We start from the raw sequence: 26,595 nt of genomic DNA on the forward strand, positions 1-26,595 counted from the left end.
CGGGGACCCGACGCCGGCCGGAGCCGACGGCGGAGTCGCTGCACCACGCGGGGGCGGTACCATGGGCTGGCCCACAGGAACCGACGCCGGAGAGGCCGGGAGACCAGCCGGCGACGAACCAGAGGGAACCAGCGGCGCCGGGGCCGGAGCCACCGGCGGCGCCGGGGCAGGAGCACCCGAACCGCTCGGGCCCCCAGACGGGACCGACGGGCCCGCAGGCGCCGAAGGCCCCGCCGGAGAAGACCTCGCCCTCATAGCAATGAGGAAGGCCTCGATCTCCTCACGCGACGCGCCTTCCCCAGGGACCGACAGGTGTGGGGCAGACGGCGTCGGCGACCCATGCGGGACCGCGGGGGTGGGGTCACCCGAGCCCCCGGCCGCAGCACGCGGGCGTCGGGGGGAGTCGGGGGTGCGATGGCGACGCCCCGACTTCTTGTGCTTACCTGACGAGCCGGAGGAATGGTGGCGACTCCCGGAGCGCCCATGGCGGCTCCGCGACCGCTCCCTCGACCGCTCCCTCGACCTCCGACCGGACCGGGACCGCTCTCGACGCGGGGCCGACAACCGGAGTTCGAGAAGCTTGCGGGACCGCTCCCGCCTAGCTTTTCCAGTCAAGGCCCGACAGTCGACGCAGGACTCCACGTCGTGGTCCGCGCCCAGACACCGGAGGCAGAGTCGATGGTGGTCGGTGACCGACATCATGCGGTCGCACTCGTCACAACTCTTGAAACCGGGCATCCTACCGGCACCGTAAGGATCAATCAGTTAACAAAAAACTTGGTCAAAAGACCGGAGTACTGCTCTTCGGATCTGCGCTAACTGGCGCGGAAAAAAGAAGAACTGACGTCAGCGCGCGGAGGCGGCGTCTATATACTCCAGCGACGTCATCACGGCGCACGACGCCGACGACGCGGAGCCGCAGGGGACGCCTGCAGACGACGCCTACCGACGCGCAGGGGTACTGCTACGCAAAAGTTTCCGGATCCAGACTGACGCCTGGGGATATTCTAAGGTAAGGAATCTAATACTAACCTGTTTCTTTCAGATACTGTGACTACTTGTGGTACACAAATGTCTCACATGACTTACCTCTGTTCAAGTGAGATCTGTGCAGCCCACTTCTGAATGGTGAGTACACCCAGTGACCTCTTGCATGGGGCCCTGCCTCCTCCTTTCTCGGGTGCCTGCTGCTTCGGCTTCCTGCTTTTCTGTAGGGTGAGGATGTAGGTGGGTACTGCAAACCTACACCAGAGTCTTTTGTACTCTGAGAACTATGACTTGAGGCCTGGAAAAAAGAGCAAAAATTAAACAACCCTCAATTTTCTATATAATAAAGTAGTATTGGTGTCAATTATTCTATCTACTTTGAAGTTGTTTTTTCATTTACCTTTTGGGTGTAATCTAAACATCCCTGCTGTAACAAACTGTAGTGAGCCCTGGGCAATGAAATCCACTTCATTTTCATAAGATGGCTCAATTTACTTCTAGTAGTATGCTGCAAAAAGTAGCAGCAGGAAGAACAGATGTATGATTTGATGTTTTAATAAATGCTTTAATTGAACAAAGTGAGGTACAGTGGGGATGAAATCTAGCTACAGAGCGCACCATTCTGTCATAGTGTCATATACGCATAAGGAATAATAAGGACTGATTTGTGCTTTGACTCAATTTTTTCCAGACCAAGTTTTGTTTATATGAATTCTTTCATTTTATTTCTTGAGAATGTTTTTCATGGAATTTAATTATTAAATTGCTGTGCAATAAGTTTTAGTGGTAAGCATTTTTAGGCTTCTACTATTGCCATTTTACACATCAGAGCCCAAGTCTCTTTCTTTTATTTGTGTCATACCAAACGCCACATTAGGAGTAGGAACAACTGCAAAAGCACTCGGGTGTTAGCCTTCCAGGCACCAAGGGAATGTGTTGACCCTTTTATTGAAGGCAGTCTTTTACATGTCTGCATACTGGAGTTGTCGGCGGCACCTCAGAAGAGTCAAATGCAAGACTGTCTGGGTCTGAACAGGAGGGTTGACACACTATAACTGAAAATAAATTGGGGTTCAACTGGGGAGGAATGAAGTTCCTAAGTCAGGGACAAATAGATCTATGTTTGTGGACAGCTGGTCGAAGAAACAATGGGCACGTCTCCGTCTTTACGGAGACGCGCCCACTGTTTGTTCGACAGGCTGGCCACAAACATAGCACGGTCGTATATAAAGGTAGTAGAATTCAATAATCTAGGCCATCACAGACAAGAAATAAAAGGCAGAGCAATTTCCTGCACCAGGAGACCTGGCCCCGTTTAGGTGCATCAGCTCTACTAACAGGATCGTCTTTGTCCCCGATATAATAACGGACCAGAACAGCAACCTGTAGTACGACATTAGGACATGATACTTCTACATTGAAGTACCAGGACTTACTTCTTAAATACATGTTTTCCTGCTAAAGGCGCTCTAACCGAAAAACACGTAGTGGACCACACAGCCTGGATAAATAGAGTGCATCATATAGTCCCTACCATCTCAATATTGTCCATTGCAGACAGATGTCAACATCATATACAAGAAATGTCCTGCTATTTGATATTAGCTTTCCAAGATTGGAACACTGTTGAAAATAGAAAAGCATGTTATCACTATATATGTATATTGAGATCAGAAAATGCTACTTACCCAGTATGCGTCTGTTCTTGGCATGTAGATCTGTAGATTCACATGCTGTGCATAAGCCGCCATCTAGTGTTGGGTCCGGATGTTTGCACTTTGTTTTTGTTCAGAGAAGTCTTTTCCAGTCACAAGGTAGGTGACTCCTCCTTTCGGTGATAATGCGCATGGGCATCGACTCCATTGTTAGATTGTTTGCCGCAGAGGGTGATGATGGGAGTTAGTAAGAGTAGAAAGAGATGTCCATGTATGTAAGTAGCTAAGTAAGATGTAACTGCAGCAGGTACCCGGAGAGGCGGGTGGGCGAATGTGACTCCACAGCCCTACATGCCAAGAACAGATGCATACTGGTTAAGTAGCATTTTCTGTTTGAGGCATGTGAGCTGTAGATTACATGCTGTGCACAGACTACAAAGCAGTTATCTCCCGAAGTGGTTGCTAACCTGTTGCAGTGGTTTAAAAGAGTGTATGTAAAACTGCTTGGCCCACATTAGCTTGCTGTCTTGCTAACACATCTACACAATAGTGTTTTGTGAATGTGTGAGGTGTAGACCATGTTGCTGCTTTGCAGATATCATCTAAGGGTATGTTTCCTAGAAATGCCATAGAATCCCCTAGTTTGGGAGTGGAGTGTGCTCTAGGGTGAATTGTTAAAGTTCTTTTTGCTTTTGCATTGCATATCTGAATGCATTTGACTATCCACCTTGCAATTCCTGACTTTGATATTGAATTGCCTTTATGTGGTGGAGCAAAAGCAACAAATAGTTGTTTTGTTTTGCGGAAAGGTTTTGTCCTTTCTATATAGTAAAGAATAGCTCTTTTCACATCTAAGGTGTGTAAAGCACGTTCTGCCACATAATCTGGTTGAGAGAATAACACAGGCAACTCAACAGATTGGTTGATATGGAAGGCAGAAATGACTTTTGGTAGAAATTTAAGGTTGGTCCGTAGAACCACTTTGTTTTTGATGCATTTGTAAGAATGGTTCTTCTATAGTTAGTGCCTGAAGCTCGCTCACTCTCCTCAGAGTTTTGATAGGTATGAGGAAAGCTACCTTCCAAGTAAGAAATTGCATTTTACATTTATGCAATGGTTCAAAGGGTGGACCTGTTAGCCTGGTGAGGACAATGTTGAGATTTCACACCGGAGCAGGGGGATGTCTTGGAGGAATGACTCTTAAGTCCCTCCATAAATGCTTTGATGATAGGCACTCAAAAAAGAGACAGATGTTGTCTGTTCTGTAGGTATGCAGCTATTGCAGCAAGATGTAAGCGTATTGAAGAGTACGCTAAATTGGAACGCTGCAGTTGTAGTAAATAGCAAATGATGTTTTGAACTGAAGCGTCCATTGGATCTACTTGATTGTATTGCATTATATCACAAAGTGCTTCCACTTTGCTGCATAGCATGCTTTTGTGGTAGGACGTCAAGCCTCTTTTATAATATTTATACAGTCTGGTAGAAGATTCAGGTAGCCAAACTCTAAGATTTCAGGTGCCAGATCGCAAGGTTGAGATGGCTCGGATCTGGAATTCTTATTTCTCCATCGCTCTGAGTGAGCATATTGGGACTGAGGTATAGTTTATGGTGAGGAACTACTGAGAGCTCCAACAGGGTTGTGAACCAGGGTTGTCAAGCCCAGGTGGGAGCAACTAGGAATAATGTCAGGGACGCCTGTCTGAGCTTCCAAACCACTAGTGGAATGAGTGGGAGAGGCGTAAAAGCGTAAGCAAATATCCCTGACCAATTCATCAATAGTGTATTGCCCTTGGACAATGGGTGTGTATGTCTGGATGTGAATTTTGGCATTTTGCATTTAGGTTTGTGGCAAACAGATCTAAGTCTGGAAATTTCCACAATTGGAAGAATGGGAGAAGAACTTGAGGGTGGAGTTCCCATTCGTGGATCTGTTGTCTCTATTGTTTACTCCTGGAAGGTGTTCTGTCAGGAGAAACATTCTGTGATGTATGACCCATCTCCAGATGGTCTGTGCTAGTTGTGACAGCTGGCGAGAGTGTGTCCCCCTTGTTTTTGTATGTAGTACATTGCTGTCATGTTGGCTGTACGGATCAGGACAGCTTTGCTTACTAGATGAATTTGAAACGCTGTGAGCGCTAGAAAAATTGCTAGCAGCTCTAGATGGTTTATGTGGGGCTGCTTTTGCTGTAGGCTCCATATGCCCTGAATTGTATGTGTTTGGAGATGAGCTCCCCAGCCAGTGAGTGATGAGTCTGATGTTAGCACTATCTGTGGAACTAGGTCTTTGAAGGGCCACCCTTCTGAAAGGTTTTGTGTATTCCACCACTGCAGAGAGTGATGGGTGCGGCCGTCTACCAACACTATATCCGATAATCGACCCTGAGCCTTGTTCTACTGACGTGCTAAGCACTCTTAAAGGGGACGCATGTGAAGTCTTGCGACAAGAACTATTAGTATGCTAGATGCCATCATCCCTCGTAACTTCATGTACTCTCGAGCTGTTAATGAGTGAGGGGCCTGAAACTGGCACAGCTAAGCCAGCACGTTGTAGATTCTGGCTGGATTGGGGTAGGCCAAAGCCTTTTGTGTATCTATTGTGACTCCCAGATACACCTGTGTGTTGGATGGCTGTAGATGAGACTTGGAGAGGTTTATTGTGAATCCAAGATCGAGGAGCAACTGCACTGTTTTGCGAGTGTGACTTGAGACAGCTTTTTTTGCGAGCTGGCTTTTATGGGCCAGTCGTTCAGATATGGGAAGAAGTGAATGTGTTGTCTTCGAAGGTGAGCTGCGACTACTGCTAAGCACTTGGTGAAAAATCTGGGTGTCATTGTTACTCCAAATGAGGGCATCATGAACTGATAATGCTGTCCTGCTACCACAAACCTTAGGTATTTGCGATGAGTTGGGTATATTGGGATATGGAAATAGGCATTCTTTAAGTGCAAAATGGACAGGAAGTCACCTTGTTGAAGGAGTGGAAGTACTTGTTGTTGAGTGACCATGTGAAAGTGGTCTGATTTTATGGGCAGGTTGAGTTCTCTGAGGTCTAGTATAGGCCTGAGAGATCTGTTCTTCTTGGGAATTAAGAAGTATAGGGAGTATACTCCGATTTCTTGATGTTTTAATGGGCCAGCTCTATTGCGCCTTTTTTATCAGAGATTGAAACTCTTTTATTTTTTTAGAAGGGTGAGATATTCCTGTGACATTGCAAGTGATCTTGGAAGAGTGTTTGGGGGAGTGTCTATAAATTCCAGGCAGTAACCATATTGGATAATTTGTAGAACCCATTTGTCTGAGGTGATGGTGTTCCAGACAGGGAGAAATTGAGAGAGACGTCCCCTGACAGGAGTCAAATGATCGGAGGATAGTGGAAGCAAGTCACTGTTTGTTATTAGCAGGGGAAGGGCGTGTGGAGTTGCCTCTGTCTCTTCCCTTACCATTGTTTCCTCTAAAATATCCTCTTGATGAGGGTGATTGATTGTTGCCGTTTAAGAGAAGGAGTTATTTTCTGTGGTAACAGTTTTGGAAGCACCCCTGTAAAAGAAGAGGTGAAAGGAACCTCTACTAGCAGGTAATTGTAAAGCCTCCATGGACTTAGCGATCTCAGTGTCCTTTTTCATTTTCCCAAGCGAGGTGTCAACTGCTGGGCCAAATAGGTGTTCCTTGTCAAAAGGTCGATTAAGAATAGAGGCCTGTACTTCAGATGTGAAACCTGATATTCTTAACCATGCGTGATTGCTTAGCAACACGCTTGTGTTTACTGCATGTGATGCTGTGACTGCTGCATCGAATGCACATTTGATGGAGGTATTGGATACGCTTTTCCAACTCATCATAATGAGCTCTATCATATATGGTTAGCAAAGCCTGGGCGTTGGCAATGCACCAGTGATTAGCTGCCTGGGAAGTGGTTCTGCCACTCTTACAAATCAAAAATTATTTATAAGCAATTATGTCTCTCCAAATGGATGAGAATAATCAACAAATGAGCAGGCACGATGTACCGTAATCCAAACCAAAAACGCAAAACTCTTCTATTATTTCCACGATATATTTGTTTTATCAGTAAGTGTAAACCTATTTTAGTACATATATTTACATACACACAGAACAGTTCTTTGGAACTAATATTTAGGACTTCAAAGTGCACAAACATTAAAATATTTACATGTCACAACACATTCCACAAGATACATGGACATATACAACATAGAAAAATTATATCTAAACACAGTGCGAAGTTTTGAAGGAAGAAAAAAGAAATATCAGCCCAGTGAGTGATTAATCAATAGTTTGTTATCCTGGGCGATCATCAACACTTGAGAATAAAGCGTCGACGTTTCGACCCCTGAGCAAAATGTGATATTATAACCGTCCCCACTAACTGGAGGTTCTGTGTGCAACCATCATGGGGCTCCTATTCGTGGCACTGTGGTCCTAATCAGGTGCGGTCAGTGATCTGGTCACTTCAAGGATTAATCATGTAAGTCATTCCTCCGGCATCAGGCGCACGAGGCTCCAAGTGGGTTTCTTTATAAATTAAAAGGGGAAAACCGAGGGGCCTGCCGCCTCCTCTCACTGCCCTTCTATTGACTCCAAAAGGCTTAATATTCACCTTTTTGTAACTGGGAAAAGATTCTTCCTATCCTCCAGCACGACGGGCAGCCCTCATCGTCTGTATCAGAGGCATCAATTAGCTAGGACTCTTTATCAGGAGGAGGGGGCTCACCTGTTGTTTGTGAATTTGCTCTTTTACGAGCATTAGGGACCACCAAAGAGGCAGTTGACCTTTGATGTAAGCAGGGTCAGTAGGTACTGGTTTATATTTTTTCTAAAACCTGGGCGTGATTATTCTTGCCCTGACCGGGTCTTTGAAAACCACATCTACATGCTTAAGCATCCCCTTAAGCATTGGTAAAGTGTGTGTTGTTTTTTGAGTGGAACTTAATGTCTCGAATAAGAAGTCCTCCTCTAAAATTACTTTATGTAATTCCACCCCATGATAGTGAGCAGCCCTATTAAGAGGCTCAATATAACCTGCATTGTCATCAGGAGGTGATCGCCTAGATTGATACAAATCAGAGTCAGTGTCTGTATGTGGATCAGTATTATAATCCTCCCATGGATCAGCATCTTGTGGCCTGTTGTCATCCCCATCATCCTGTGGGTCAGGAGATAGTGGCGGTGGTGAATTATTGGGGGTAATAAGTAGGTGAGGATTAGTAGGTGAAGGAGGTGGAATATCAGGTGGTGATGGGTTTGTACCCATATTCCTTTTCTTTAGAGGTATATGATGCTCATCCTGATGTGCCAATTACCTTATTTCAGGTAATTTGCCATGAATATGTCCAGTATCAGGGTTGATAACCAGGTCTTTTTGTTTTGGATCTGGAGGTGGAACATCGGACTGAAAATCTTTTGTTGGAATCTTTTTCTCTCTAATTGTAGTTTTCGGCGACGAGAGTTTTGGCTCCAAAATCTTCGGTACTGAATGTTTAGGCTTGGACAAAGATGGAGGATGGACATGCTTGGTTTTTGGCACCGAGGATTTCAGTTCGGTGCCGCTAGGGGGCTGATTCGATCCCGAGCCGGCAGGCTTTTCTTTGTGTTTCGGTGCTGGGCCTGAAAACTTTTTCTCAGCGCCGACCTTGGCCCGCAGGCAGAGGAAGGACCAGAGCCTTTTTAGGTTTTGGTTGTTGGGTCAAGGGAGTTCCTGTACTCACGGTATGCTGACCCGGTGTAACGAACAGTTTCTTACCTGTCGGTGTAGTTTTGCAGCTTGAAGATCTTTCTGGATTCACAATGCTGTGCATATTCCGCAATCTGGTGGTTGGGTCCGGAATCGTAGTCTTTCTTCTCTTTTTTTTTTGTCGTAGCCCAGGTGGGCGTCGACGTCCCACCATTTGGTGTACCTTCGGTGACGTCGGCGTGCTTCCGGCGGAAGATACCACCCTTGGGCGCCATCTTCGGATTATTTTTCTGTCTCTTTCTCCTTTTCTGTCTTTGTAGTGAATCCATGGCTTTGTTTGTTAATCCTTTTTTCAACGTAATTGTTTTCACGTCTCTTTTCACGTATCTTCTAAGTTTCAACTTTCTTTCTTTCTATGTGTTTCCACCTTCTTCTCCAGCCTCATCTTTCTGGCGGAGGCGGGTGGGTTCGCTAGTGAATCCAGAAAGATCTTCAAGCTGCAAAACTACACCGACAGGTAAGAAACTATGCGTTTTGCAGCGTGAATCTTTCTGGATTCACTATGCTGTGCATAGATTTTGTAGCGCTTTTCCTCACTTTTGTGGCGGTTGGGTGGAAGATGAGCGTTGGTTGCTGAATATATGTTGAAGCACTTTCTGTCCTACTTGTGCTTCTTTGTTCATCTGTACATCCAAGCAATAGTGCTTAGTGAAAGTGTGCACTGAAGCCCATGTTGCCGCCAGGCATATGTCCTGGATTGGTGTGTTGGCCAGAAAGGCAATTGTTGCTCCTTTCTTCCTGGTGGAGTGGGCCTGTGCCCCTCCAGTTAGCTCCTGGCCAGCTTGTTTGTGGCAGAATTGTATTGTCTGTGCGATCCATCGCGCTATGGTGTTTTTAGTGACTGGTTTGCCCATGTAACTGTTTGCGAAGGATACGAAGAACTGTTTTGTTTTCCTTTGTTCCTTCGTTCTCTCGATGTAGTGCATCACAGCCCTTCTAGCGTCTAGGGTGTGGAGTGACCTCTCTGCGCTTGTAGTGGGGTTTTGGAAGAAGCTAGGTATCTGAATACTCTGATTCATGTGGAACCTTGACACCACCTTTGGCATGAAGTGTGGGTCTGTTCTCATCACGACCCTGTCACTGTGTATCTGGATGTAGGGTTCTTGCAGTGTGAGTGCCTGCAGTTCGCTCACCCTCCGTAGCGAGGTGATTGCTACCAGAAAGGCAGTCTTCATTGTTAACATTTGCAGTGATGCTTTGTGGATGGGTTCGAAAGGTGCTTTCATGAGCTCCGTCAGTACCACATTTAGGTTCCATGCCGGTGGCGGCATTCTTTTTGGCAGCGCTATTCTTTTAGCTCCTTCCAGGAATCTTTTTACGACTTGGGATGTGAAAAAACTTCTCCCTGTTTCTCCTCTTGTGTATGCCACAATCGCTGCCAGGTGCACCCTCAGCGAGGATGAGCTTAGCTTAGCCTTAATTAGGTGCGTTAGGTACCTTAGCACCGTGGATTCCTTGGTCAGTTTCCTTTGGAGCTGTTTCTTGCAACACCATTGAGTGAATCTTTTCAATTTTTCCCCAAAGCACTTGCATCTGCTGGGCCTTCTTGCCTCTCGTAGCACCCGCAGGGTGCTCTCTGGTAGTTTTAGGTGTGCGAATTCTAAGTCCTCAGGAGCCAGGCTGAGAGGTTGAGGCTCTCTGGCTCTGGGTGTAGGATTTCTCCGTTTTCCATGGAGAGTAGGTCTCTTCTTTTTGGGAACTTGTGTGGTGGCCCCTGCGCCATCTCCATTATCTGAGAAAACCAGGTCTGTCTGGCCCATTGTGGTGCCACAAGGATGAGCGTCATGTTGCTCTTCATGCATTTGTTGAGAACCCTCGGGATCAGTGGTATCGGGGGAAAAGCGTAGGCAAATGTTTTCGACCAGCTTATCCATAGGGCATTCCCCTGGGATAGTGCCTCTGGTTGCCTGGATGCAAAGTACTGGCATTTTGCATTCCGGTGTGTTGCAAATAGGTTTATTGTTGGCGTGCCCCATTTCCTGAATAGTCTCTCTGTTTCCTGAGTATTGAGTTCCCACTCGTGGGACGCTGAAGTCTGCCTGCTGAGCCAATCTGCTTCCACATTGTCCTTCCCTGGCAGGTGTATGGCTAGCAGGTCTATTTTTAGTGGTATAGCCCATTTCCAGATATCCTGTGCCAGGTTTGACAGAGGGAATGACTGAGTTCCCCCCTGTTTGTTTATGTAAAACATCGTTGTGGTTTTGTCCGTTTGTATTAGCACCTTCTGGTTGTACAGGTGCTTCTGGAAAGCCTTGAGGGCTAGCAACACAGTTTTCAGTTCCAGGTAGTTGATGTGCCTGACTGCATCTGTAGGGCTCCACAGACCCCTCACTCTGAGCCTGTTCATGTGTGCGCCCCACCCCTTCTGGGATGCGTCTGTGGTGATGGTCACTATTGGGTCCGGTGGTGTTAGAGGTTTTCCTTCTGTTATTCTCTCCCTGGTCCACCACCTTATCTCCTCCTGCACCCTGTGCGTTACAACGACTAGATCCTCCCAACTTCCTGTAGCTTGTGACCATTGCTGTTGTAGCCACTCTTGGAGTCGTCTCATCTGTAGGCGTACATTGGGGACCAAGTGTATGCATGATGCCATCATCCCCATGATCTTGCTCACAGTCCTCACTGTCAGAGATCGCCCCTTCTGGTAGTGACGTTTCTCCCTCAGTAGGCTGAGCGTTCTCTTTTCGCTCGGTAAGACTGCATCGCACGGTGTCGATCTGGGCTCCTAGGAAGATCTTCACTTGCTCTGGTTCTATTGAGCATTTTCCCCAGTGTATGGAGAAACCCAGGCTTGCTAGTGTTCTTGTCACCTGTTCTGCATGCTCTTTGCATGTCCTGTAAGAGCTTGCCTTTACCAGCCAGTAGTCGAGGTAGGGGTATACGTGTATCCCCTCTCTTCTTAGGTGTGCGGCCACTGCCGCGAGGCATTTGGTGAACACCCTTGGTGCGGACTTTAGGCCGAAAGCGAGGGTCGTGAATTGGTAGTGATCCTCGTTTACTGTGAACCTTAGCATGTGCTTGTGCTGCCTGTTCATGGGGATGTGCAGGTACGCGTCTTTGAGGTCTATGGTGGACAAGAAGTCCCCTGCCTTTATCTGTGGGATGACCTCTTGTAGGGACGTCATTTTGAATTTTTGAGTTTTGACGTATTTGTTTAGGAACCGTAGGTCCAGGATGGGTCTTGGACTTTTGTCCACTTTTGGCACTAGGAAGTAGTTTGAGTACACTCCCTTGTTCCGTTCTTTGAAAGGGACTCTTTCGATGGCCGCTTTGAGGAGGAGTTCTTTGGCTTCCTCTTGAAGTAGTTGCAGCTCTCTTCCCGAGTGCGGTCTTTTCTTTGGTTTTCTGTTTGGTGGCCACTTTTCCAACTCTATGCAGTATCCGAACTGCATAATATTGAGTATCCACTTGTCTGTTGTTATTTTTCTCCACTCCTGGAGAAAAAATCTTAATCTTCCTCCTACCGGCGTTACATGTTCCTTTGTGTCTTGTCCGTGTAGCCCTCTCCTCTTTGTTCTTCCGTGCTCCTCCCCCGGAGGGTTTGGGTGGTGGAGCACCTTCTCCCGTGTGAAGTCACTTAGAGGGTGGTTGTTCACCGCCTCTCCTTCTCTGGCCCCGTCCATTTCCTCTTGACCGAAAGGACTGGCCCCTGCTTTGGTAGTTCCAGCCTTGCCTCTGCTGGCCCTGGTGGCCTTGGTTGTCACTCTGTTGCCCCTGGTGGAAACTCTGGTGAGAATCTCCTCGCTGACTTCCACCTCTGCCGTTCGGCCTCCGCGTAGGGGTGCCTCTTCTCATCCCCCTGAACTGCAGGGCCCCCATGGACCTTGCTGTCTCGATGTCCTTCTTCAATTGGGTGAGCTTCTCATCAACTGGGGCTCCGAACAGTGATTCCCCGTTGAAGGGTGTGTTCAGGATGTTGTTCTGGACCTCAGCCTTGAAGCCTGATATCCTGAGCCAGGCTTGCCTTCTCTCAGTGATGCCTATAGCCATCAGTCTGCTGGATGTTTCTGCCCCATCCAAGGCTGTCTTCAGGCACGAATTGGCGATGCTCTTCCCCTCTTCTACAAGGTGTGATGCCCTCTCACGGTATTGTTCCGGGAGGTGCTTGAGCAACTGTCCCATCTCATCCCAGTGCTGGTATTGATGCCTATTCAGGAGTGCCTTGGAGTTCGCCATCCGCCAGTGTGCTGCGGCGTTCCTCTCAATTTTCCTGCCAGTTAGATCCATCCTCCTGCTTTCTTTGTCAGGTGGGGGTCCAGACGTTGTTGGGACGTTTGCCCTTTTCCTGGCCGTTGCAGCGATTATAGAATCTGCTGTGACGGATCCCTTGATGCAAGCCGGGTCTTGGGAGGAGAATTTGTATTTTTTCTCCGTCCTCGGCGTTACTGATCTGCACGTAGCCAGATCCTTGAAGGCTTCCTTCCCCTGGTCTGTGATACACTTGAGCATGGGCAGGAACTGACTTCTTGTCTGTATGGGGAGCAATGTCTCGAGCAGGAAGTCTGCTTCTGGCTTCTCCTCCTCCATCTTAACTCCATAAGCTGCTGCCGCCTTTCTGACCACCTCATTGTATGCCCCAATGTCATCCGGTGGTGAAGGCCTCGAGGGGTATGTTTCTACCGCCTCCTCTGGGTTTTCGGCCTCGATATCCTGGTCTTGGGCCGTCGAGGAACCCGAGCCGTAGCTTGACTGCTGCTCCCCGTAATCCCCTTCTGTGTAGTAGAGGTCTTCCTCCTCTTCGTGCTCCGAAGGTTCCGGAGTTTTCGGCGGCTCTTCGACGTCGAACTCCTCGAGCTCCTGTACCACAGCGACGCTCGATGTCGGCTTGGAGGGGATCTTGTAACTCCTCATTTTTTCATCGAAATCCTTCTTTCTCTGAAGGATGTTCTCCATTTCGGCCTCAAGCCTCTTTCTCTGCATCTCTGCGGCCTGTTCGACGTCGAGCGTTTCGGCCGCCCTTTTCGGCGGCGACGTCGAAGCTTTCTTCGGCTCCTTTTCTTTCGACGTCGAAGTAGAAGTCGAAGTCCCTTTTTCGGGGGCCTGCTTAGATGACCTTTGCTTTTCGCTGGTCTTCGGCCTCCGGGAGTCCTTCTTGGAGGATCCGCTGGGCTCTTTTTCGGAAGATGCAGCTTCGGTCGTCGATTTGTTCGGCGCCGGTGCTCCTTTCGAGGCTCTGGGCTCAGACTTTCGAGAGTCTGCCTCTGGTTTTCGAGGCCCTGTGGGAGTTTTCGGGGTCGTAGACTCTCCTACCTTATCAGGTGTTTTCTTATCGGTCTCAGCAACCGTGAAGTCATCTGGGCCTTCGGCGATGTTGTCCTCGTCGACGGTGGAGAGGCCAAGTTCGTAAAGCGTCGGGGCTTGGCCCTTGCCCTGCATTGTGTGGTGAGCCGTCCTCTGTCTTTCTCGAACTCGGAGTGTCTTCGGCTTGAAGATGGAGCAGGCGTTGCAGTCTCTGCTCTCGTGGTCGATAGGTAGGCAGAGGTTGCAGACTGGGTGTTGGTCTTTCTGTGCGAACTTGTGGTGGCAGTTCTTGCAGAATTTAAAGGGCGTCTTGTACATCCCTGCGCTCAGGGGGCCCCCTGTGTGCGCATTCCTCCAAGGACATCGAAGATTTCGAAATTCTCTCCTTTCTTCATCGTCTCTTCTGTAAAGGTCCTCTTCTCCCGATCTTCTCAGGTCTTCTCTGTTGAAGATTTGCTATATTTTCTCCTTTCCTCCTCCAAAACTTCTGGAGCTTCACGCGACGATCCAGACCCAACGGCGGAAAAAAGAATCTGAAGATGGCGCCCAAGGGTGGTAGCTTCTGCCGGAAGCACGCCGACGTCGCCGAAGGTACACCAAATGGTGGGACGTCGACGCCCACCTGGGCTACGACAAAAAAAAAAAAGAGAAGAAAGACTACGATTCCGGACCCAACCACCAGATTGCGGAATATGCACCGCATAGTGAATCCAGAAATATTCACGCTGCAAAACTTGCTCCTCTTCTTCCATGTCAGAGTTGGCTTCGGACACGGACACGGACACGGAAACATGTTCTTCTTCCTCAGCTCCTTGAGTGTGTTCTTGGTTGGAATGTTTTCCGAAGATGTTCTGTACGGAGCCGCCTTATTGTTGCATTTCGTGACGTCGAGCCTGACTGTCATGGAGCGTCTTCTTCGATCGAAACGATTGGCACACGTCGCAGTCTTTCTCATCGTGTTCTGGGGACAAACAGATATTGCACACTTCGTGCAGGTCGGAGCCCAGAAACTTGGCGCGACACTTGGGACAGAGGTTGAATGGAGTCGGTTCCATCCACTGCTAGCGAGCCAGGCGCGCGTAGGACCAATGGCCCTCCATGAGTTTTCCGTTCAAACAAACTTGGTTCGAAACGATACGCGGAGAATAGTAAACACGGTCAAGAAACAATACCGTCCAGGATAGTGAATTGCGTATAGAAGAGAACCCGAGAAACAGTGCCGAACCGGAGCACAGCAATTCACATCCAAACCCGATGGCGGAAAAAAAAACAATCTAACAATGGAGTCGATGCCCATGCGCACTATCACCAAAAGAAGAAGTCACCTACCTGGTGACTGGAAAAGATTTCTTCGAACAAAAACAAAGTGCAAACATCCAAACCCAACACTAGATGGCGGGCTATGCACAGCAGGTGATCTACAGCTCACATGCCTTGAGCCATTATTTCCAGGAAGCCCTCCCTAATTTCTTAGCAAATGTTTAAAAATGTACCACTGGATAAGCTACGCCAATTTTTGATCAAATTTAAATCAGGCTCCCACATTTATACAATTACTCCAAAGATTCTATACTGAAATCCTTCAATTAAGAAAGACCATTCTTCAGATGATCTCTACTTACATTGTGGCATAGTCCCAGCTGAATTGAAAAATGGAGCGGTTATAACTATCTTTTAAAAGCATGACAAATCCAGATCCTATGCCCATTTATAGTACCATTAGCTCTAGCCATAGCAAAAAATCAGAAAGTCTGGTCACAAATCAATTATCAATAACAGCTTACTTGATAGCACACAAGTGGACTTCTCACATACAAAAAACATTGAATCCACTTGTGTGACCGCTGCATGGCTGCTGATTGAAACAATAAAAGTTATAAACGGCATTTAATACAGTTGACCACAATGGATTGATCTTTAGACTTGACAGCTGCAGTATGACAGGAACTGCTCTAATGTGTATTTCCTCTTTTTCTTAAAACAGATTTGAGAGTGTTTTTTAAAACTTTTACATCACCTTCATTTATGTGGGGTTCCCTAGAGTTCAATTCTTACCCCCCAGCTTTTCAATGTTGAAATTCTACCTCTTGATCACCTAATTAAAAATTATGAATGCACATTCTACATATACGCAGTCAATATTTTGTTTCAAAGGAACCAATCCCAATCCTGATGCTCTAATAGATTGTCTATGCAATGTGAAGAACTGGATGGACTACAGCAACTGTCTGAAAATTGACAAAGAAAAAGAAGAAATCCTTATTGTGGGAAAGGATTATTTTATATGAACCTCTAAAGTTTGGCCCTGCATCCCTTAGGCTCTTTCCCACAACTCAGTCTCAATGCTGGAGGCCTCAACATCAAAATATATATCAAGCACGAAATGAATATCCAGGTCTAAACTGTTGTTTCTCATGCACCCTGTATATGCGTAACCTTGATCCAATTCTTCCTACTATAATAGGTAAGGTATAAGAAAAGCAGTAGCAATATTAATAGAGTCCAGGCTAGGCTACTGTAACGAACTATAGCTTGATATATCCAAATAACACCTACTAAAACATCAAGCAGAATTTCGCTTCACTAAAGCTAAGCCAATTTCAGACATTTTCCTTAGTATGAAAATGTCTGCATGGAAATGCTTCTAGAATTTTTAATTGCCATTATCACAAGTTACTCTCCCCCTCGTACATTTTTCTTGGCTTCAGTGCATCTATCAGTTCTGCAACTTTTCTATAAATCCTCCTATGAAGGGAATGCCTTTCCCATTTTGATCGCTCAACTTTGGAATTTTTTGCCCTCATAATTTGCTTTTCACAAAGAAACTTAAAACTTGTATTTCTTCCACTAAACCATTACATAATCTAGCGTCATAAAAAATGCATTCAAAGAAAAAACAAGTTGCAAAACTAGATGACAGGAGTATGCAGAACATATGTATCTACAGCCACACATACCATGAAGATATACTTGCCTTTGATGGTGTAGGCACAAAGTACCAATAACCTCTTCTCCTGAATGGATCTGCCATACCAGTGATGTAATCACTCTGGAAAAACAGGGCATGTCTCAAGGCCTCAATCTCACGGAGGAGGTTCTCTATTCCACCTACATTATCTGAAAATAATATTTATTCTGATATTACACTATAAACCACTAAATGAATGAAACAATCCAAATTTCGAAATTTTGTCTTCCACAAATGAAAGGCATATCAAGATTAACATAATGCAAGAAGTGCTGCTCTTGAAAAATGATGGCCCTGTACGTACATAAAAGACAGTAAACATGACTTTTATAGTCTCTGGCATCTATTAGGTTATATGCTGCTGCAAGAAATTGGATAATTTTGTCATGGTAACTACACAACTAAATGAGTATTCCCTCCCTCCAGCGCCTTGAGACCCTCTGGGTGAGTAGTGCGCTTTATAAATGCCTGAACTTGAACTTGAACCATTGTCAGGGAGAAGCCTCGAAGTTGCTAAATTAACCTAAACGTAATCCCCTAGTAGTTATGGGAGTGATTGCATAAAGCAGATAGCCTTAACTTTGTGCAAAGTGTAAAGTATTTAGGCAGAACCAAAACAGTAATAAAGTCGAAATGCAAAACAATAAAAATCTCAAACTGAATTAGAGTAAAATGTATGACACAAAAATTACAAAAATCCAATTTGAGGGTGCTCAAGATATAAGTTCGTAACGTTTTAAGTAGATATAATGCTAAAAAAGCACATAGCGCTAATGATAGTCAAGGGTCACAGTGGACTAGAGCCTAGGTATAAATTGCGGCTGACCGTGACCGGGCGTGAGTCAGATAAATCAACCATGTCGTCTTGGTAAAAAAAAAAACATTCTGACTTAGTCTTTCAAGTCCCAATTCACCACAGGAGTAGACTTCTAAAGCCCCCATGGTTCTCAAAGGAGGTAATTAGACATTACGCAATGACAGACAGAGGCCAATAGCAGGGTACATTTCAAGTCCAGTTGTCCCTGGTCAGTTGGGTACATCCCGGAAAAGGACTTTTGAGCTAATTGTCTCCCTGTGGCCACACAGGTCAACTAAGTGACCTTAGAGGCCACTTCTTTGTCCTTGATACGAGATCAGGTCCAGTCCTTCAGCGCTCCTCTCGGGTCACACACAGCAGGTCCAGTCCTCTTCTGATCTTTCCCAAGTCCATAAAGTGCCTGGAGGTGCCATATTTATGCCTACCATAAGCAAGCAGGTGAGAATGGCTCCCGGGAACACCCTAAATAATGGGGAAAAGTTCTCAGGTTGAACCTCCTTTGGGCATTTTCAAGATGGAGAAAGTCTAAACTCGAGCATTCAGGGATTGATGGTGTGTCTGTTGAGCGTGCTTTGGTAATCATAGTGCCCTCGCACATCTAAAAGTAAAATACAGTTTGAAGCAGCCACTGTACCCACAACAAACCGAGAAACAGACATATGGTAGGACAAAAGTAGAGTCCTTCAGCAACGAGACAGTGGATCCACAAGAATTGTGTTAGCACCCTGTGCTCTGCCTTTCAAGCGTGCCCCAAGTGTTGCATTTGAACCAACAGACCAGTTTAAGTAGAATTTGACACTGTAATGTCAAAAGGATGCCTGCAGCCCCCACCCTGCATATTTTGTGCAGCACAGAGGAGGAATCTTTGCCCATTCAGCGCAGCCTATTGTTTGCCACTGCAAGGCATTTCACACCTATTCAAGTCAAATTACTGCCTGAGAGAGGAGGGAGAGCCAATGCAAATTAGCCTCCAGGAGTATCAAGCTAGGTTAAGGTAACTTTCTAAAGGTTACTTTTCCTTATAATTCATTAAAAACACGACATCACCATTGAATTGGATTTTTAATAATTATTAAAACATTTTTTATTGCTTTTCTAGTTGGTCTCATTCCTAAAATACAGAATTAGTATTTTAATCTGTACTCTGGTTTTCTATATAGGAGAGCAAGACCTAATGTTGTGTAAATAGCTTTTGGGTGGTAGTCACTGTCCTACTTTTAAATACCATGCACCCAACTTGTGGGCTATAAAACCTACATAAGGGTAACATAACATTATTCAAAAGGGAGGTGTTAAACAGTCAAAAGGGTTATTTTGACAGAGCTATGATGGTAGGGCAGATTGCATGTTTACACTGGCGCTGTAGCGATGGCACATTAGGTACCACAGACCAGTAGTGGCAGTTAACCTACAGGCCCTGGATACATTTTATACCATACAGTAGAGATTTACAGGCAAATTAAATATAACAATTAGGAGGACGCCAATTGGAATTGGTTAAAATGGAGAGCACAGGCACTTTACTACTGGTTAGCAGAGGTGAAAAGCTAGCAACAAAAATAGGGTCAAACTAAGGCAAGATTTCTACAGTTACTGTCAATGCATGTAATGTTAGACATAACATTGTCATTAAAAAAAATAATAATCTGAGTACACTGTAATTAATACTACTTGAACCAGAGTGAAATTTAAAACCATTAATTAACGTATGACAAAAAGCATCATGTGCAAATGTGTGAATTATAAATACCTGTTACCATTCTCCTCACTGGGATAATTCACTATTTTGAGGCACTAAAAAGGTGAGCTTACAAATGGCATTTCTTAAACTGAATATTCTCACCTGCGCTTGCATGGTCTAACAGGTGTCGCAAGCGGTCCATTTCTGACTTCTGTGCCTCCATGGTTTGTTTCAATTTGCTAATCTCAAATTGCTGAACATTTGACATAACCAATCCCGAATCAGCTTTTCCCATCTCCTCCTGGAACTAGGCAAAAATAAGAAAGGACACATTTGACAATTCAATGGGGATCAGTTATTGTAAAATGCCAGTCTGCTACAGAGAATAATTTGTGCTACTAAAGGTCAGTTAGGTGTACAATATGCTGCACTTACATTTATAATTGTGATCAATTTAGGTGTGGGAACATAGCTCCTCCTAGGGAACAACAATGGATGACGAAAGGAAATGTGGTAAATGTGCAACTTTATGGGCATTCACAATCATTTGCTTTAGATATTTTCACCCTATTCAAACATCGGAACTGGATGGCATGGAGGTTAGATACTGGGATAAATATTTTCAGAGTGAGGTGGAGAAAAGAAGAAAAACAGTTCAGATGCTTTACCCATAACCAAGAGGATTTTCCACCAAAGGAAAACTTGTTGGATTAGGCATATGTGTAGAAATCTATATGGATTTATGTGCATATCTGCTGAGAGTTCTGTTAATCCAACTGAGATCAAAATGATTCTTACATTATTGGTCAAAACCTTCAAGGAGTATAACCGATTGTAGTATCATGTCATTCATGTCGTTAGTTTAATGGAAGATACAAGCATCCCGTAAATTAGTCAGAAGTCTTGAGAGACCAGGTAAGCAAACACCCTTCATTGATTTTCCAATTCTCTTACCTGCCTCTCCTTCTTTTTTAGAATATTCTGCAGTAATTCTATCTCTGCTTCAGCTTTGGTAAGGTTTCGAGAAGCCTTAGTTGCCTGTGCACAAAACTGCTCCACTTCCTGTAACTCCTGAAGGAAAGAAAAGAAAGGCTATCTTGAGGAGGCTATAGAATGTGGATATTTACATTAAAAGCTGCAATGAATAAGTTACCTACTTTTGGTAACATTCTTTGTGGTGGATACTCTAACCAAAGATTCCTCCCCTTGTGAATATTCCTCAGACGTAAGTCTATGGAAACGTATTCTATTTAAAGCAGGTGGCTCCACTTCTGAGGTCATTCACCTCCAAAAGTGACGAGCGGAGCCACACATAAATGCAAACATAAGCAGATGTGCGCCTGTGCTGGCCAGTCCTATTACTGCCAGTACAAGTGACCGGAGAAGCCATTTTAAAACATGCTAAACACTGGTGAAAACAAGTTCCCCAGCTACATGAAGGCTTCACTGAAAATAGGGATGTTTGGTGTTAGAAATGGGGGTCTCTAGTTCGCAGTGGCTGGCCACAGTCCAAGTAGGGACCCTTCTTCCTAAGTCAGAGTAAGGGGGCTACACCCTTTGATAACCCCTGCTCAACCCTGTGGTAACGTAGCACGAGCAGCTAGGCTTATCTCAGAGGCAGTTTGTAAAGCATTTATGATCATACACAGTAACACAGTGAAGGACACTACAAAGGGACACCACACAAGTAGTTAAAAATAAGTATCTTTATATATAGACTTAACACAAGACCAATAAAGGTAAAAAGCCACAATACTGAAAAAGGGGGGTACTCTTGAAAAGATGGAAAAAGAGTTCAAAGTGTTCAAATAGGGGCTCAGTTCAAAGCAGTTTTACTTACAAAGTACCTGGATTTCGTAGCAAAACCAACAAAATGTCGCAAAGGAGCTTTTTTCCCCACGCTAGGCCACGCTAGGCCTTGCAGCAAGGGAGGATGATGCGCCCGGCTGCGGGTACGTGCGGGACAAAGCGACAGATTTCCTCATGCTAGGCCAGCGATGAGTTGAATCCTTGCCGCGAGGGAGAATGATGTGCTGATCCTGTGGCGTGTGCGATCTTGTTGCGATGAAAGAAAATGGCGACGTGAGGGACCGAGGATCCGGGTGCAATGCGGGGAAAATGGGGGACGCACGGCGTCCGCGCAGCGATGATCTTGATGCGATGATCCGGGGCCAGCCAGCCTTCGAAAAGCCCACAAACATGCGCTGCGATGATCTGAGGTTAGCGAGCGCTTTGGGGCCCGCAAGCGTGCGATACGATGATCTTTGGTTTGCGAGCACTCGGCAGCAGCAGCGCGTGGATTTTTCTTACGCTCTTCAGTTGCGGCCGCTCGCAAACGGCGTTAGCAACAATTTTCAGCTCTCTCTTTTCTGTAGTAGAACTAGAGGCCCTGGAACTCACAGGGGCCTCACCTGCAGATAGAAATCCTCACAGGGAGGAATCAGGAGGCTAGTGGGGAAGTCAGATGTGCCTGTGACTCCAGCAGGAGGCTAGCTCTCTTCTAGCCCTTGGGTGATTGCTTAGCAAAATAAAAGTCTCTCAAAAGTCCTTTTCCCTCTTCTTCCAAGTCCAAGGGGAATTACTGCAGGCCAATCCAAGAACCAGCATACAAGCACAAGGACAGTCCTCTCCTGCAGATTCCTTCAGTAACACGGACAGAGGTTCCTCTTGACATCCAGGAGCAATACCAAAATCAGGGGTTTGGGCACAGATATTCATACCCCAAAGGTCTTTGTTCTCAGAAGTCTCTAGTCACTGAACCCAGGCAGAACCAGTTCTGCTCAGGCCTGGAGCACTTTATTTACCAGGCTGCATCCTTCCTTTCAGAAAGAGGGGGTCTGCTATCAGACACACAGTAGGAGGTGGAGCCAGCATTCACTTTGCCAGGCACAGCCCTGCTCAGATTAAAAGGGTCACCCCTCCCCTACTCCAAATGCAGATCTCTCTAATCAACCCAGTTCTGACTCAACCTGCCTTGCCCCTCTAAACCCAGACAGCCAATACACATAACAGCAGAGCACACTGGAGGCTTGGGCAAGAAAATACCTACTTTCTAAAAGTTTTATTTTCAAACATAGAATATTAAAACCAACTTCACTAAAAGATGTATTTTATTATTCTGAGCTCAGGCATACTAAACTCGAATTTCCACCATGTTCCCTGAGTCAGATAGGACTATAAGATGTAATAGCCAGTCTGCCCATTCTAGCCTATGGAGAACAGTGAAAAACAAAAAGGAGGGTGATTCACCACCAGGACATGCTACACATATGAAGCCATGTTCTACCTTACACACACAATGCACCTACCATAGGGGTGACTGGCATGATACTAAGGGAAGGGTCAGGGGCTGGGAAGTGTGGGCACTTCATTGCCAAGATGGCAGTTCTGGACTGCACGCAGACACTGCAGTGGCAGATCTGAGGTACACTTTACAAGCTACTTCTGTGGGTGGAGCAAACCAGCGCTGCAAGCCCACCAGCAGCATTTGGGTTACCAGCCCTGGGCACACACAGGCCACACTACTAGGGACTAACAGGTAAACCAAATAAGCCAATCAGGGATATACCAATTCACAGTCATATTTACATAGGGAGAGCATATGCACTTTAGCACTGATCAGCAGTGGTAAAGTGCCCAGAGTCATAAAACCAATAACAACAGGTCAGAAAAAATACAAGAGGAAGGCAAAAAGTTTAGGGATGACCCTGCAAAAAGGGACATTTCCAACATTTGGTATCACACATCTCATATTTGTACACTCACACTGATGCCAGTGTTGGACTTATCAATAAATGCACCCAGAAGGCACCTCAGAGATGCCCCCTGAAAACCTACCAGTCTTTGGTGTACTTGCAGGCTGGTTTCTGCCAGCCTGCCACCTGAAACACCGTTCTGAACTCCTAGGGAGAGAGCCTTTGCTCTCAGGAGATCCAGAACAAAGGCCTGTCCGGCAAGAGGATGTAACACACCCTCCCACAGGATGACCTGCTGATTAGCTTCCTCTGAAGGGCGAGCTTCAAAGAAGCTGCCGCCTTCTGAATGCAAATCTGGCACCCCCAACAGGAGAGGAAGTCACCCTCACAGTCCAGATCCTCATTGACAACTGGGCAGGCAGGAAAATTAGCTAGTCAGGAAGGCATGCCACCTCCAGGCCAGTACCAAGTAAGGTGGGCTACTGTGAGGTGGACACGATTTTTCAGAAGAAGCCATTTATGTGATGGCAAACGTAGGAATTTTGGGGCAGGGTTACGCCCAATTCCCACAGGAATAGGTCATATAGGGGAGGTAGTGACCACAAGGGTCAGTAGCCCATTGGCTACTTCCCTGACAAGCATAAATTAAGTATTTAGGGGAGCCCCTGGCACCAGAGAAGCAGATCCTGATGATCTAAGAAGAGAGAGAACACAAAAGAGCCTCAAAAGCAGAGAAGAGAGAAGTAGCAGTTGACCTACTACTAACTCTGCGGGCCTGTCTGCATTCCTCATCCTGCAGCTGAGACTCCTGAAACTTGGGTAGACTGCCTGCCTTCGAAATAGGCTCAAGACCTTCCGTGAAAAGCAGACCTGTTCGGAAGAAAATCCAAACAGGAAACCTCTAAGGCCTCCAGAACCGCCAAACCAGACACCTGAAGCAACCACTACACCCGTCACCTCTGGCCAGAGTTGAAGTAGACCAACAGTGCCAACAAGGTCCCCCAGAGCTCATGTGCATTGTGGTTCCACCCCTCCTAGACTCCCCAACGTCGCCTGCAGCCTCTGCACACAGGTCCCCTCAACCGCGACTACTCCGGTAAGGAGAAACCTGACACGTACGGAAACCTAGCCTCTAGGACATGGAGAAGAGGACCAAAGGTGTCCCTCCATCCCCGAACATCGAAAGACCTGAGCCCACTACCTCATTGAGCCAGACTGGCTTCCTAGCCAGAGCCTGCAGCCTCTTTTTTCAGTGGCCGATCTCCACTGAAACACATTGGGCTCCTGACTCTGATTTGCACCCTGCGCCCAGCCGCCTTCATGCCGCTGGTGGTGTACTGCTGGTGCTGTGGACCATGCCCACCACTCACCTTAACTCCAGAAGATTGGTCTTGTAAATCGATGTACTGTACCTGTTTGCAGAACTTGTTCTTTCTTCAATAGGATAACATTGCAGAACTCAGAAACTGCACTATATATCCACTTTTTAAAATGAACCATATTTATATTTAAAAACATACTTATCTGAACGATTTTTCTCGGATGCCTAAACATATATAAAGGTACTTGGTATTTTTACAAATTTTCATGGATCTCCTTCTTGAGTGGTGTCATTTATTAATCCTAGTGTGTGTTTGCAAATGTCTTGCACTCTGTGTTAAGCCTAAGGCTGCTCGACCACACTAACCCCCAATGAGTACTTTATAATTGCATAGCAAGCCCCTGTCCACTAGTAAGGGCACTCCTGGACTCTTTATACGTAACATCTGACTTATGATATATCACATAAAGAGCCAGCATCCTACAAATGGTCTGCTATCCATGGAGGGAATTTCAGCTCCTGCCTCCAACAAAGTAGCTGTGTGTCAGTTAGGACACACTAAAGCAGTTTTACTGCCATGGATGCAGGAGGGGCATAGAACTGAGCAGCACATTGCACCTGCTGTTCACAGGGTTGTCTTTGTTAATTGCAGCCTCAGCCACAAAAAGGGTGTGGGAAAGTGGCTCTATATATACTGGACTAGAATGAAGTACAGTGTGTATAGAGTCCACCAACCCCAGAGGTATAACAGAGATTAAAGTCAGAACTGACCTTACTCTCCAAAGTGGTAGCTTGGTCGAGCAGTAAGGCAGTACCAGAGGACAGTCTAAAGCATTTGTTGTACACACTCAGTCAGCAAAAGGTTTTACACACTCAAGGACTGAACTCCAGGCCAATTGTTTTTTATATCCACAGATATAGTTGTTTTATTGTTAGAACCAAGTTATGGAAATATACTTTTCTGGTTATGAGTACTCTCAGGTAAATACTTTGCAAAGGAGCAATAAAGTTTGTGCACACAATGATTACAGTATTGGTAGTAAGCAACACAATCCTAAAACACACTTTAGCATTGAGCTCAATGGGTTTTCTACATATAAGTACAGTTGATTACTTTGGTAGTTCCGGGACTAGATCTTATATTCAGTCCTGGGGTCTAAGCTGAAACCAGATTAGCAAAAACGTTTTAGTTACTGTAGTGAATTTTCATGAATATAAAGCGGTTTTAAAAGTTCACACTTAGAAACTTTTCAATGTAAATCTGACAATGGTATTCAATGAGAGGAAATTCAGGGTGCAGGTAAAGTACGATCGCGTTACTTTTGTAACCCAGCACTGATCTCCTAGGGCCAGCGCTGAGGGCTTATCTCAACACAGGTAGGTAATTGCGTTTCAGTATTTTGTATGATTTTTAAGGAATATTTGCAGTTTTCAAAAGTAGACACAGAAGAAATTTCATAGAAAAGCAGACAATGGGTTCCTATGGAGAAAATACAGATTACTAGTAAACTCGCTAGGGATTACTTTTGCAGTTCAGTACTGGGCTGAAAGGTACAGTACTGGCTTCTCCCCTGATCCCAGGTGAGTACTTCGGAATTCGGACTTTGGCTGATTTTATAGGAATATTTTCAGTTTTCAAAACTTCACACTTCAAACATTTTCGAGTCAAAATGGGTCAATGTTATCCAACGGCAGGTAAGTGAATTACCGGTTTCCAGGTGAGTACTTGGTTGGTGAATTTAAGGTTCTGGGCATAGACTCAGGGGTCCCCCAGGGTCAGGTAAGTACAGTTAGTTCAATCCCAGCGGCACAAGGGCGGCCGGGTGCAGAGGTAGGTAGGCCCAATGATATCCAATGAGGGAAAGGGGGCCTTCGGTTGGTGGCTGCTGGCTAGCAGGCTATGCGGCTCTGGGAGCTGGGCTCCTGGTCACTTGCTCAGGGCAAAGGGGGAAGTAGGATAGGACAAAGGGGTCAGAGCCAGCGGCACTCGGGCGGCTGGATGCAGGGTGCTTTTGAGCCGTCGGGCGCTCAATGTTATCCAATGAGGATCTTGAAGAGGGAACAAAGGCTGCAGGCTCGGGGATGGAGACTCTCCAGGGGCGACCAGCACTTCGAGGGGTAAGTGGGATCTTGGAGCACAGGTAGGTACCTCAAAGGGAGGCACAGGGGGTTGTAGGGCGCCGGGTGTCTTTGGGCATCAGAAAAGCTTACCCTCTGCTGGTCGCGGTTGGGGTGGCCCCAGGTTCTGAGTCTGCAGGCGTCGGCTGGTTCGTCGAGGAGGGTCTTTGGGCACTGGACTTCAGGTCCCAGTCGCTGGGGGGACGTCCTTGTGGTCTTGGTTCGGGTTCGCCCGGACCTGGCTCGGCTGGTGCAGAGTGGGCTGGTCCGGAGCTTCCTGGTGGACACCAGGTGGGTTGTTGCAGCAGAGTCCCAATCATCGAGAGGGTCAAAGCAGGCAGGTCCTCTGGGTGTCCC

General features: G+C 46.2%; 1 protein-coding gene across 2 annotated transcripts in view; it reads right to left on the reverse strand.

The window, feature by feature from the left end:
- CNTRL (centriolin) overlaps positions 1 to 26,595 on the reverse strand; it is a 1,008,983-nt gene that overhangs the window by 442,515 nt on the left and 539,873 nt on the right. For both annotated transcript variants that reach the window (XM_078641873.1, XM_078641874.1), the window contains 4 exons: positions 20,059 to 20,175; positions 19,267 to 19,411; positions 16,613 to 16,755; positions 1,090 to 1,285 (listed from right to left, as the gene is read on the reverse strand). In XM_078641873.1, coding sequence (XP_078497999.1) covers positions 1,090 to 1,285; positions 16,613 to 16,755; positions 19,267 to 19,411; positions 20,059 to 20,175 — 601 coding nt within the window. The remainder of the gene's footprint in view (positions 1 to 1,089; positions 1,286 to 16,612; positions 16,756 to 19,266; positions 19,412 to 20,058; positions 20,176 to 26,595) is intronic.

The sequence above is a fragment of the Lissotriton helveticus genome, chromosome 5_1 (assembly GCF_964261635.1).
Source record: "Lissotriton helveticus chromosome 5_1, aLisHel1.1, whole genome shotgun sequence".
NCBI classification, from domain to species: domain Eukaryota; kingdom Metazoa; phylum Chordata; class Amphibia; order Caudata; family Salamandridae; genus Lissotriton; species Lissotriton helveticus.